The sequence below is a fragment of the Ovis canadensis genome, chromosome 3 (genome assembly GCF_042477335.2).
Source record: "Ovis canadensis isolate MfBH-ARS-UI-01 breed Bighorn chromosome 3, ARS-UI_OviCan_v2, whole genome shotgun sequence".
Lineage (NCBI taxonomy): Eukaryota > Metazoa > Chordata > Mammalia > Artiodactyla > Bovidae > Ovis > Ovis canadensis.
The window spans coordinates 162,853,803-162,868,672 of NC_091247.1; the positions used below are offsets into that span (position 1 = coordinate 162,853,803).

The following is a 14,870-nucleotide window of genomic DNA, read 5'->3' on the forward strand; positions in this document are numbered from 1 at the left end:
ATAAGACATTTCCCCATGATGATATATAAACGACCAATGAGCAAATGAGAGAGATGGTCAATGTCATTGATCATTAGAAAATGTAAATTAAAAAAAAAAAAAGAAAACGTAAATTTGAAATACAGTAAGATAACACTTACCCACTAGGACAGCAATAATCAAAACACAATAACAAGTATTGCTGAGGATGTGGAGAGATTTAAACCTTCATATATTGTTGGTGAAAATGCAAAATGGTATGGTCATGTGGGAAAACAGTTTGGCAGATCATCAAAAAGTTAAATGTAGAGTCATTATATGGGACCCAGCAATTCCACTCCAAGTATATATATATTCAAGAGAAATGAAAACATATGTCTATGCAAAAACTTGCAGGCAAATGCTCATAGCAGCATTATCCATAGGCAAAAAATGGAAACAACCCAAATGCCCATCAACTGACAATCAACAAACATGTGGCATAATCATATGGTGGACTATTACTCAGCCACAAACAGGAAGTACTGATACAACCTGCAACATGGATGGACCTTACTCAACACTATGCTGAGTAACAGAAGCCCGACATGGAAGAGTACTATATTATTCCATCCATATGAAGTATCCAGAATAAACAAATCAATAGAGACAGAAAGTAGATTAGTAGTTACTAAAGGGTAGGGAAAGGAGACTGGTGACTGACTGCTTACAGATATGGGTTTTTCTTCAGGAGGGATGAAAAAGTTCTGAAATTATGGTGCTTATGGTTGCCTAACTTTTGAATATATTAAAATCATGAATTGTAAACTACAAAAGGGCAAATTTTATCTTCTGTTAATCTAAAACACAACCAAAATCATTAAAAATCATTATAAGAAAAGCAATTTCCAATCTCAAGTTCTAAAATTTTCCTAATCATAATCAATATTAGATAAGGCAGGAAGTTTACAAAGATGTAAAACTCAGAATAAACAATAAAAACACCATATATACCTATCATTTACTGAGAAATTCAGTCTGGGACACTAAGTTTTGTTTTTTTAATATATCTTATTTAACTCCTCACAAAAACCCTGAAAGATACAGACAATGAAACTGCTGACAATGACACAGTTACCAGCAGTTTTTAGCTCAACTCTTACTGTGCTGCTGCTGCTGCTAAGTCACTTCAGTCGTGTCCAACTCTGTGCGACCCCATAGACGGCAGCCCACCAGGCTCCCCCATCCCAGGGATTCTCCAGGCAAGAACACTGGAGTGGGTTGCCACGTCCTCCAATGTGTGAGAGTGAAAAGTGAAAGTGAAGACACTCAGTCGTGTCCGACTCTTGGCGACCCCATGGACTTGTAGCCTACCAGGTTCCTCCACCCATGGGATTTTCCAGGCAAGAGTACTGGAGTGGGGTGCCATTGCCTTCTCCAACTCTTATTCTAAAGCCTATTAATTTAACCCCTATGTGCCAACATTTAAGTATTTTAAAATGTATTGTAAAATCAATACAATCATATTCATATTATTGATCAAGATATTTAAGCTCACATGAGGAAGTAAAGTTCATGTGCTTAACCTTTCCCAGGCCAGTTAGCATTCAAGAACCATATAATACATGAATCAGTCCCAAGCATCTTGTTAAGACAAATATCTATTCTCAAAGAATACGTCATCTATTGGGAAAATGCATCTAAATCAGATATAATACTCTAAACATCAGAAACTCAAATTCCCAAATTCTATACTATAGACTTTAAGTGCTTGAGTAGTTAAGGAAAAAAAGGTAATTTATACCTGTTTTTATAGTACAAACCTAAACAAAGCCCATACTTTCCTACCTCTCTGTTTCACTGCTATTTTATTATAACTACTACACAAATTCCACTTTTAGATAAAATGCAACCCATTTATCTAAATATTTTAAAATTAAGTTCCAGTTGCAAAAACTGTCACAAGCCCAACTTTGAAGGAAGTGTAATAAATCTGAAAGAATATACTGCCCTCAATATTATGTGAAAACAACTTCTGTCTATACGTCCCTGAAGTTTTCAAATTATTATACACTGAAGTCAATAAAAGAACCGAATACACAATTAAGATTTATGTGCATGGCTTCAAAGAAAATTCATTGGAAAAGATTCTGATTCTGGGAAAGACAAGGCAAAAGGAGAAGGGGGTGGGGCAGAGGATAAAAGGGTTAGCTACCATCACTGACTCAATGGATATGAAACTAAGCAAATTCTGAGAGACAGCTGAGGACAGGGAAGGCTGGCATACTGCAGTCCATGGTGTCGCAAAGAGTTGGACACAATTTAGTGACTGAACAATAACAAAGAAAGCAGTGAAAATTATACTAAACCTCACAATGAATGAATTAAAGATACCAATTCAACAGGTAAGTCCCGATGTGAACATGCACAAAAGAACCCCCAATATTTTTTGCTATTTATCATTTCAGAAGTGAGTAATCTCAGTATCTATAGTGCTAAAAAAAACTAATAAGAGCAACAACAAGAAAAAACTATATGTTCTCTTAGAGATTCAGTTCAAACCTGTCTTAAAGAAGAGATCAAGGGAAATAAAACACTCTACTCAAAATCATAGTATTTAGTAGCAGAACTAGTTAAAATTCAAGACTCTTAATTAATGAGGATCAATAAACAATTTGTTTTAGAATTTTATCAATAAAAAAGAAATTCTACAATTTGGCCAAGTATTTACTCTCCTATCATTTGTTTTTATTTTTCTTTCTGTATCATTTATCTTCACGCTTTCCTTCTAACTGTCTTTGCTTAATCTTATTTCCCCAGATATATCCTTCTGTTCCTACCTTCAGTGTGTTTACTCTCTATGCCCTTATAACTTGCTTTTTTTTTTCAAACAGTTAATCACTACCCAAGGTGATACTGTATGTTTATTTGTGTCTTTATTGACTACCTCATTCACCAAAATATCAGGTCCACAAGAGCAACAGCTTTGTTCTGTGTTGGGATTTTTTCAGTTTAAAAAAACAACCCAGAGAAATGAGTAAGGTAAATTATTAATATCTCCTTCACTGCTAGAAATCTGATTCTTTTACAACTTGATAGTCCAGTGTACTGGAGTATACACCAGGGCCTTCCCTGGTGGCTCAGTTGGTAAAGAATCCGCCTGCAATGCGGAAGAGCTGGGTTTGATCTCTGAGTTGGGAAGATTCCCTGGAGAAGGGAACGGCTACTCACTCCAGTATTCTGGCCTGGAGAATTCCATGGACTGTATAGTCCATGGGGCCACAAAGAGTCAAGACACTACTGAGTGACTTACTTTTTTTACTTTTACTTTTACTCCAGTATACTCAAATTATTAGTCTTTACAGCAAGGCAAAGTGTACATGAGACATTAGTAACTTTTGTGTCTTTTACATGACTAAGAGTAACAATATTTCAGTCTTCCATGATTCTTTTTTTAAAATTTCAGGCAAAATAAAAAGCTGCAAAGCAGCATTGTGATAATACAATGCAGGCTGACACACTACATAAATTCACGAGTTAAAATATTCAGAGATTCTGCTTCATACTTTCAGTCTTGATTTACTGTCACTGGAATAATGTTTTAATTATGCATATCAACTGCAGCTGCTGTTTAGTCATTAAGTCGTGTCTTACTCTTTTCGACCCCATGGACTGTAGCCCACCAACTTCCTCTGTCCATGGGATTTTCCAGGCAAGAACACTGGAGTGGGTTGTCATTTCCTCCTCTAGGCAATCTTCCCAACCCAGGGATCGAACCCACATCTCCTGCCTGGCAGGTAGATTCTTTACCTGAGCCACCTGGGAAGCCCATATGTGTATCAGTTATTCAAAATATATTAATTAACTGCCTCACAGTTAACTGTGGCAATGTTAAACATATGTAGTATTGCTTGCTTTATCTATGTAAGCTCTAAGTTTGCTATCTCAGTTCATTAAGGTTTAAAAAAAAAATCAGCAATACACAGCTGAATATTTTAAAAACTGCTGTTAAACTAAAAAGGGCTAATGACAAAAATTTTTAAATAACACATGTGGAATCCATTAAACACTTTAATTAATTACACTAGAAGTTCTGTGTTAAACCCAAAAAGTGTAGTCGGTTAAACACTTAACTATTTTCACATATAAAGTCCTGAAAGGTAGATGTATCACTATTCCCATTTTATAGTTGAGAACGCTGATATTTTTAAATAGGTAAACTGATTTGCTGAGAGTTACTCAGTATCAGAAGACCTAAGTCCACAAGGCCTGAAATCAAACCACATCTGAAAAGTCATACAGAACAAGTGAGTAGGTCCTTAAGAAACCACACTGTTTTATAATGCTGTTAATGTGCTCAAGTAGAAAGCAATGGCACCCCACTCCAGTACTCTTGCCTGGAAAATTCCATGGATGGAGAAGCCTGGTAGGCTGCAGTCCATGGGGTCGCTAAGAGTCAGATACGACTGAGCGACTTCACTTTCACTTTTCACTTCATGCACTGGAGAAGGAAATGGCAACCCACTCCAGTGTTCTTGCCTGGAGAATCCCAGGGACAGGGGAGCCTGGTGGGCTGCTGTCTATGGGGTCGCACAGAGTCGGACACGACTGAAGTGACTTAGCAGCAGCAGAACAAAAGAAAACAAACAAAATCCAGTCATAGATAAAATTCTCAAAAGAGGACCAAAGAAAATTACTTAAATTTGTTAGAAATAGTATGTCTAAAATTTTAAGTATAATGCAGAGAAATACTTTAGTATAAAATATAAACCCCATTCCTTATAAAATAATGCTACTACTACTTACTATGTTGCTTTAGCACTGCCTTGTACTGTTACAGTCAGAATAGGTATCCAAGTTCCTCTATATTCAAATGCTGGTAGCAAAGTAACACCTCCACCAATCCCCAACATTCCTGAGTTAGCTGGTGCTGAGACAGGGCCACCTGAATTATTGTTACCTGTCAGACAAGGGAAAGCAATCAAAGATACCAATTTACTTAAGTACAAATCTGTAATATTCAAACACCTGGTCAGTTTTTTAATATTATGCTATAAGAATGGATACTGCACAAATAAATGAAATTTATCAATCCTATTTTGGTTACTAGAGCATCTCCTGGTCTCCCCAAAACACCATTTCCTTCTTTATATCAAAGGTACTAATAAGTAAAAATACTGACATACATTGTACTGTATTTTTTGTTAAATCATCTTTTAGTAGAGGTAGGAATAAAGAATAAAAAAGGCCACTAATCAGAAAGTAAAAAATGAAAGTGAAAGAAGTTAAAGGGAACAAAAAGTTATACACTGATTTCCAAACTTAAAATTATGTTCACCTGTTACGTTAAAAGAAAGACTGATAGATACTACCTTAGTAGTAACCACACTTTAAAAGAGGCATCAAATGAAGATTCTTCTAAAATGAAAATTAGTACCTAAACTTGTACTATGAACTTGTGTTCATACACGATGAGAGGAACTGAAAGTATATGAGAAGAAAATATATTCTAGAAAGAAATAAACACAGCTACCTCAGTGTGATCAAGTTACTCTTTAAGTGTCTCTATACTTATGTATAAAATATAAAGAAATATAAAATATTATAAAGTAAACATATATAATACACTTAGGTAACCCAAATTTCTCTAGTCAGAGGATTTCGATCAGTATCCTCTCAGAATAGTGAATACTGTAAATTACGGCAGGACATAAAAACCAAAATGTGACTTAGCCTTTACCAGCTTGATTTGTTGCAGCAGGATTTCCGGTAGGAGGGACAAGAAACAAGGACTGGATAAAAGATCCCAGTGCATTCACAATATCACGAAAAACCTTGGTAGAATGCTGTTTCATATCATAGGACTGACAAAATGACCTGTAAAATAATTTTAAATGTTTCTAGAAAAATATATATATTAAAATTTTTTACATTTTTTAATAGAAAATAATGGTGATCAATCAGTCTCAATGCTATACTTAAAACTTCATTATACTTGAGTGGCTTTACTAACTCTGGACAAAGGTTCAGAATGAGGTCAGTGTCCTAAAAAAATTATCTTGGTCATATTAACTCAGTAAATTCAACTGACAGAAATCACTAGTCACACTTTTTGTCCATACCTACACCCCTCTATATACATACTATATACAATTTTCTTTGTTTAGAAATCATTTTTTGGAAATAAATAAATTTTCCCTAGTAGCATAAATATTAACCTATCCATTTAACAAAATATTGCTGAGGTTTTACCTCAACAACTGAGGCTGCACACAAAGTCTATGTATTGATTCCACTGCAACAGCTCGTAGCCACTGTGGTTTATCTGCATCCAGAAATTTCACCAGAAGTGACAGAAATATTTCACATTCAGTTACCTAAAAAATATAAGATTTTTAATAATATTTCTTTAAATCTAAGAATAAGTTACATTCTTGTTCTTAACTCAGTCCTATGGACAAACCAAATACAACCTTTTAATTTTAAATAAATTAAGATCCTTAATGGGCAGTGGAGAAAAATAAGTAGTTATATATGGAAAAGATAACAGTAAAAATAAGCAATGTCCCTCTAAATATATCCTCAAAAACTCACCCTACTGATCTCCTAACTTCGTTAATCTTTTATCCCTATTCTTTAGAAAGCACAGTGCACCATCAGGCTGTCCTCATTCCTGGAAGACAGCATGCATCATATATGCTCAAGCACCCTTCAGTATACCAAAACATTATTCATATGATCTTACGCTGCTTAGGAAACAAAGAGGCAATAAGCCAAAGAATGTTTAGCATATATTTTCCAGTAGGAAAACAAGAAGGAACTTGTGGCAGTTGACAGGTGTTAAGTTTATATAATAAAGTACTCAGAACAAGGTTAGGTACATGGTGTTGCTGTATTAACTACCAGTTTTTACCTTTGGTATTAAACCAACTCCTCTGCAAGCTGTTTGTAAATTAGTAATGCCATTTAAAGCATATTTCTGACGTTATTCATTAAATGTTTGATAACTGAATGAACAAACAAAAAGTAACCAGTTTATTCAAAGGTTAATGAATTGTTTCTGTTATATATTTGTTGAGGACACACTGGGACCTCATGGAGGTAAGAATTAACTTGACACTGTGGTTGCTAGGCCAAACTGAATCATACTCCTACACCAAGGGCAGCAGGTTATTGAATGTTTTAGTTGGGGGTGCCCCAAAATGAGTGAGCATAATGTGGGGCAAGGAATTTTGAGACTAGAGTAGCCCTCAGGATTTTAGCCCAAAGTCTCAGCAGCTGGTATTTTCTAATGATTTCTAGGTAGATGCTTTAAAAATAGAACATTATCATGAGGTTAATGTCAAAGGGATAACTAAAAACAGTATAATCCTTAGACTGCTATGCCTGGGAAGTCACAGGCAGAGGTTTGTGACTGCCCTAAACTTGATATGGTTGAAAAGCAGTAGGATCGTAAGTCACATTGCTCAGCTTCTTTATCCACCAACTTTGACGATAACAAGCCAAGTAATCTTCTTACAAATAAAGGATAAAAGAACCTGCACCTTGCTGAGAACTCAAATGAGAAAAATGAAAGAGTAAAAATGCCCCCCTAAACATGGCAAAGTGACCCGCAAATATACACAGTGCTTATTATTTTTTTCTAAATAAAACTACTCCCTTTTATTAAAGAACTAAAAAAGAATCATCCTAGTGCAACAGGTGTATCTACTGAACAATTTCAACATGAATAGGTTCTTCAAAATGTATACTATCTGTTTTAGAGTAAAAGTGGAATTTAAAAGTGGTGGTAGAATTGAAGGCTCTTAGGTTATACAGCCAGAAAATAAAGGCTCTCAGAAACATCAAGTATATACAAGCAAAATGAATTTTTAAAAAATATTTGGCTGCATGGGGTTGTTTACTTGCAGCATGCAGGATCTTTAGTTGTGGCACATGGGATCTAGTTCCCTGACCAGGGATCAAACCTGGGCCTCCCGCATTGGGAACCCAGAATCTTAAGCCACTACATCACAAGAGAAGTCCCATCAAGGGAATTATTAATGTTACAAAACTTGCCTTGAAGAGTTTTCTTTCACTTCCTCTCCTATGAAAAAAGTAACTACAGTATAAATCAAACACTCAATTTTATACTATAGCCACTAAAATCTTGTGATTTGGGCAAAAGTCCTTTCTCCTGAGGACTGGAGCTTTGTTCTCACTTCCTCCCTCCCTGACAAGTGTGAAACTCTGACCAGAAAGGTAGTGGCTGGGGACAATGAATTGTTCTCAAGGGTATCAATGGAAGGTGCCTTATGAATCTAAATTAAGGCTTTCCCCCAAGAGGTTGCACTTGTATGAAACAGGTATCTATGGCCCACATCCAATTCTTGTGGCACAAAGGTATTTTGTGAACACCATCGTACTAGCATGAAGGGTGATGAATGTTTCTGAATTCCTTTGGTACCAGACAATAGTCAAGAAACAACTGATTTTAAGATGAATCAAAGTCATCCTGGTGGAAATTCTCACCGAAATATCACACAGATGTCTGTTAGGGACTCAAGTATATAAGATAACTGTATGCTTAGAAGACAATGAAGGAAGTCTTAGAGAATATTTAAATGCAAGAGTCTATTTACTAGGGGCTGTTTAGTGTTAATAACCTTATAGCTAGTGGATTTGTTAGTGATAAGATCCTTCGTTGAGAGAAATATATATATTTACAGAGGTGGAAAATGAACTTGCCCAAGTCAATTTAGCTGATACATTCCTTTTTAAAAGCACCAAGTCAAAGGCAAAAAGAGAGATATGCTAGACACTAATAATTAAGTTTAGTAAATTCCTTAAAGATACCTTCCTAAAAAAAGACATCTGGGCATGGAGCCTGAGCAGATCAACAGAGCAGAAGAGCACCTAATTCAGATGGTAGAATGTGGAAAGAACATGGTGTACTGGCTACATTATATCTGTACCTGAGTGACTGGAGCATTCTGATTTCTTCTAATCACTCAACATATTAACAGAAGATGAGTTGTCTTCACACTCCTGAGCTACTAGACAGAGCAAGATGTAAGCTAGCGAACACTGGGGGAGAACACTGATTCTTCAGGTTAGTGGTCCCCAAAGTGTGGTCCACAGACCCCTCAGACCAGGGGTCCCGCAGACTATTTCAGGACATCTGTAACATCACACTATTTTCATAATAACACTAATATAGTACTTGCCATTTTTAATGTATAGACACCTGTACTGATGATTCAAAACAATGATGGGGCTTTAGCAAGATTTAAGCAGTAGCACCAAACTATACTAGAGTCATCGTATTCTTTACCATTACATACATTTAATAAAATTAAAAGGGTCTATTTCACTTAAGGAACACAAGTACAATGAACAGAAATAAAACAACAAATAAAATACTTGATATTGATAATTATTAAGCCAGTGATTAAATAATTTAACAATTAAATCAATTATTGATTTTATTGACTCTGACCCACACATGCATGTATTGATAATTTCCTGTGTATCTGTCACAGCAAGTGCACGTGAAGTACTTTTGCTGTGTATCAAAGTAAAGTGGTTGTCTGAAGGAAAAGTACAGCTGCAAACTGACCTAGTCACTTTTTTTCTCCTAGAGAGACCATTTTAACTAAAAGAGTATATGGCAAATTATGACTATTTAGACTTATGTATACTGTAGACACTTTCTCAAAATTTAACAAAATAAGCTTGTCACTTTTGGGGAAACAACTGACAGTATTTATTGTAAATGATAAGATTCAAGCTTTCAAACAAAAATTAGAATTTTGGAAGATTTGTATCTGCTCTATGACCTGGGCAGCTTTTTAATAATGGAAGACTTTTCTGATAAATGGTTGCTGATATTAACATTGATATTAACATGTGCGATTTTTGGTACTGAACAGAGTGTTAACATTTGGAACATCTGCTCAATTATAATAAATGATTCATCAGTGAAGGATACAACTGAATGAAGCACCAGATGGATCAATGGATTTTAAAGTAACAGGATATAAAAATGTAATACAGTTCCATGTTTTTCACCTTTCAGAAAGTGTCACTGGTTCAGTTTGGTACAATATCAAAGAACAACGTATACGATTATCTGAAAATGTCATTAAAATAATTCTGCCTTTTCCAACTATATACCATTCTGAGGACAGATTTTCTTTACATGCTTTGACCAAAAAAACAACACAGCACAAAATAGTGAAAACAGAAGAAGGTAGGAGAATCCAGCTATCTCTATTAAGACAGACATTAAAGAGATTTACAAGAAGAATATAAAACAATCCTTTTTGTTCTTTGGAAAATATAGGTATCTTTTGCAAAAATTAATTTTTATGTTAACATGAAATGGGTTTTAGTATCACTCAGGCAATTTTTAATACATTAAATAATGTTAGAAATAATCCACATAAATGAAAGCACCTCAATATTTTTAATATAAAGTGTCCTGCAACTGAAAAGTATAAAATTACTACTGTAGGGTAGGCCTTTTAGGAGATGTATCATTTCCAAGTTTAAATAAGGACAACAGAAGAGAAATCAGAGAGAATTCCACATAAGTCACATATCTAACCCCACAACTACCACACTTCTAACTTTTGACCTTGGAGAAACTATAACATCTGAACTGCTGCACACCAGTGAGCAAACTCTGAACCTAACAAGTTTTAACACTGAGGAATTAAGGCCCTATGTGAAGAATCCATCTTTGCAACCCAGTCCAAGAGCTGCCTTGTTGTGAAGGGACGTTTTATCAGTTGGTCATCACTCCCAATTGATGAGTGAAAAACAAAAGTATGCTTTTCTCTTCATTCAAGCAGCAATATTTGATCTTTACTGTAGCTGGCTGTGTGGTTCTCTCTCCTTATTCTGCCCCCTAAATCAAGGAGACTAAGGTCAAAATACAGAGAATGGTAGAGGAGTAGTACAGGAAACTTGGCCTTGGAAAGAGGAAGACATGAGAACTAAGAAAACAGAGAAGTATAAAATGAAGTGAGGTTAAGAGCTTGGGTTTGGGGGATATAAAAGGATTACTTAACATCCTAGCTCTGCAGCTTACAAACTGTATGATCTCAGGCTAACTACATAAATATCCTGAGCCTCATTTTTTCATCTGTAAAATAGAAATACAAATGTCTGCTTTACAGAGCTGTAGTAAACTCCAAATGGATTAATAAATGTGAAGTACTTTGTAATATCCAGAATATATTCATTCAATAACATAAATTTCATCCAAAATGGAAATTACTAAAAATAAGATTTCTGTAGCTCTGAAAAAGTCACTGGATGAACTGCTAGACAACAGAACTGGTGGACAGAAACCAAGTATCTTAGTCTGCTCAAGCTGCCATAACAAAATACCTGGGTGGTTTAGACAACAGAAATTTATTTCTCACAGTTCTAGAGGCTGGAAGTCTGAGATCAGGGTGTCAGCATGGTCAAGTTTGGGTGAGAGCTCTCTTCCTCACTTGCAGATTCCTGCCTTACTACTGTGTCTTCACATAGCAGAGAATGCTCTCCAGTTACACTTTGTATAAGCTCACTAATTCTATCATGGGAATCCTACCTTCACGACCTCATCTAAACCTAATTATCTCCCAAAGGTCACATCTCCAAATATGATCACAATGGGGCTTCAAAATATAAATTTTGAAGGGATAAAATTTAGCATCAAGTTTCATAAAAATAAAATATAATTAAGCTGGTAATTCCTGACTTGGGAATAAAATGTGAATTCAATGTTTGTCATGGTGAAGATGTAAGAATGCTGCCTTATTGTGGAGAAAGGAAAAAGACTGGGTTCTCCATTACTGACTAGTGGATATGAAAAGCAAAGGGAGAAATGTCTTCTCTTCCTAAAGCCTTATCTTATTTAAAACCTGCATTTTAGAGAGGGAAGAGAGAGAAGCCCTCCTAAGACAACTCTGATAATATTTAGGGAATCAATAGTGAAGTGACATATATTTGGTATAGTCACAGATAATAAACTCTCTGCATTTGTTCATCAGGGAAAGACTTCATTTCTCCTTCAATTTTGAAGGAACATTTTTCTGGATACAGTATTCTTGACTGACAGTTTTTCTTTCAGTACTGTGAATATATCATCCCATCCTCTGCTGGCTGGCAAGGTTTCTGCTGAAAAGTCTGCCGAAAATCTTATGAAAGCTCCCTTTGCACATGAACAGTCACTTTTCGTTTTCTGCTTTAAATGTTTTCTTTGTCTGTGACTTTTGACAGCTTGATTATAATGTGTCTCAGTTTGTTTCTTGAATTAATCCTCCCAGTGGGAATTTTTTGAGCTTCATGAATTTGTATGTTCCTTTTTCAAATTTGCAGTTTCAGCCATTAGTTCAAATAGGCTCTCTGCCCCTTTCTCTCATCTAAAACTCCCATAATGCATTAAACATATATGTTGGTCTCCACCCCTGATTTTAGGAGGGCTCCTAAAACCCTTGTAAATATGGGTGGCTAGGACCATTTTTTGTTATAACAAAATATAAATTTTTCTGACCCAAGCTCCTGACACAGAACTTCTAAATCCCTCAGAATTTCCTGGGTAACAGGATTATCTTTTGTTCTAATGAGGCAACTCTCAGTGAACTCTGGGATAGAGCTTGGTTACCAGAGAGACTAAGCTGTGATTAGAAAGTTGGTACTTTCATCCCCACCCTCCATTCTCTGGAGTGGAGCGATGGGTGGAAACTGAGTTAATAATCAATCATGCCGACATGATAAAACCTCCATAAAAATCCTCCAAATATGGAGATATCAACCTGTGTATGTTTTCATCTGCCTGTTCACTGGCATTTTAAAATGTCCTTTGTAATAAATCAGCAGTAGTAAAATGTTTCCCTGGGTTCTGTGAGTCACTTTATCAACTTATCAAACCCCAAAAGGGGGTCATGGGAACTTCCAATTTGTAGCCAAATTACACAGAACTAGTTGGTAACCTGGAGATCCACTACTTGGGAATGGCATCTAATACAGGGGACAAGCCTCGTGGGACTGATACCTTAATGCATGGTACATGCTAAGTTGCTTCAGTCGTGTCCCATAGGGTCTGCTTCTTTTTCTTTGGCTCCTCTGACTTGATTATTTCAAATTACCTGTCTTCAACTTTGCTCATTCTTTCTCTACTTGATCCAGTCTGCTGTCTTCTGAGTTTTTTCCAACTGAGTTACTGTATTTTTCAAATTCATAATCTGTTTGGCTTTTTTAGTTTCTCTCTTTGCTGATATTTTGTTCATATACCATTTTTCTGACTAGTTTTCCATGTTCTCTTTCAGCTATTAAAGCATCTTCATGATAGATAGTTTGAACTCTCTGTTGGGCAACTCACTGATCTCCATTTCTTATTTATTTTAGCTGTGCTGGGTTTTTGTTGCAGTGAGCAGGCTTTCTCTAGTTGCAGTGAGCAGGGGCGACTCTCTAGTTGTGGTGCACAGGCTTCTCATTGAGGCAGTTTCTCTTGTTGTGGAAAATTCGTTCTAAGGCATGTAGGCTTTAAAAGTTGCAGTGCACAGATTTAGTTGACCCCAGCATGTGGAATCTTCCCAGATCAGGGATCAAACCATGGTCCCCTGCATTGGCAGTCAGATTCTTAACCACTGGACACCAGGGAAGTTCTAGTCGCCATTTCTTTAAGGACAATTTCTATAAATTTATCTTCCTCCTTTGGGCCAGTTTTCCTATTTATTTGTATATATTCTTATTTTCTGTTCAAATTTGGGCATTTGAAAAAACAGCCAACTCTTTAATGTATTATTTCTGTACAGGAAAAGATCTTTATCAATCAGCCCAGCTAGAGATTTTGGGGTCCCCTCTAGCTTTTTCTGTCAAAGTGTGTTCTCTGGGTTTGTGTGTAATCTCCAATACTTGGCCACATGATGAGAAGAAGTGATTCACTGGAAAAAGACCCTGATACTAGGCAAGACTGAAGGCAGGAGAAAGGGACGACAGACGATGAGATGATTGGATGGCAATACCAACTCGACGGACATGAGTTTGAGCAAGCTCCAGAAGTTGGTGATAGACAGGGAAGCCTCATGTGCTGCAGGCCATGGGACTGCAAAGAGTCAGACATGACTGAGTGACTGAACTGAACTGAACTGGTGTTTGTGTTATACTATAATCTCCCTGGTACTGCAAGCCACAGGGTTTGCCTTTGTTCTCAGCAGACCCCTGGCAGCCAAATATGTTGTGGCCTTTCTTGTCATTGTCTAGAGTCAGGTAAGACAAAAATCAGTTCCTTGAGCAGTACCCCAAAAGTCAGGATATTAGTTGCACATTTCATCCTTTTTTACATGAAGGAAAATCCATAAGTTAGGAATTTTCTCTTGATCATACCATGCTATGCCAGGGGTGGGATAGGGTATGGCAGGTAAGTGCAGTGGGCTTTCTTAGCCACTCTAATGAACTTATCTTGGCCTTAAACCTGACTGGGACGCTATAATTTCTAAGCTGGTTTCTAAAGCTCACATGAAGGCAATCTGTTCTGTATATTTTAAAGTTGGTGTCTCTGTAGGGGATAGAGTGCCTAGAGCTTCCTATTCTATCACTTGTCACTCCAGTTTACATTTTTTTTTAAATTTTATTTGTGGACTGAGACAAACTGTAAATAAATACAATACAGAAAATACAACAACTAACAGATATAAGCTTTCCATCTTTAGAGAAACTCTTTAACTTTCAGCAAATGCTGATGGACCTTTCCAAATTTCTAAAAGTAAAGCTCCCTACTAGCTCAGTCGGTAAAGAATCTGCCTGCAATGCAGGAAACCAGGGTTCGATTCCTGGGTTGGGAAGATCCCCTGGAGAAGGAAATGGCAACCCATTCCAGTATTCTTGCCTGGAGAATCCCATGGACAGAGGAGCCCGTCAGGCTATAGTCCGTGGGG

The 14,870-nt window shown here is 36.4% G+C and overlaps 1 protein-coding gene across 12 annotated transcripts in view; it reads right to left on the reverse strand.

Moving 5' to 3' along the window:
• The window catches only part of MON2 (MON2 homolog, regulator of endosome-to-Golgi trafficking), a 111,039-nt gene that overhangs the window by 57,276 nt on the left and 38,893 nt on the right, over positions 1 to 14,870 (reverse strand). For all 12 annotated transcript variants that reach the window (XR_011255962.1, XM_069584764.1, XM_069584763.1 and 9 more), the window contains 3 exons: positions 6,211 to 6,335; positions 5,699 to 5,835; positions 4,765 to 4,918 (listed from right to left, as the gene is read on the reverse strand). Coding sequence is in view for 11 of the 12 variants with exons in the window: in XM_069584764.1 (XP_069440865.1) it covers positions 4,765 to 4,918; positions 5,699 to 5,835; positions 6,211 to 6,335 (416 nt within the window). In the remaining variant the exon portion in view is untranslated. The remainder of the gene's footprint in view (positions 1 to 4,764; positions 4,919 to 5,698; positions 5,836 to 6,210; positions 6,336 to 14,870) is intronic.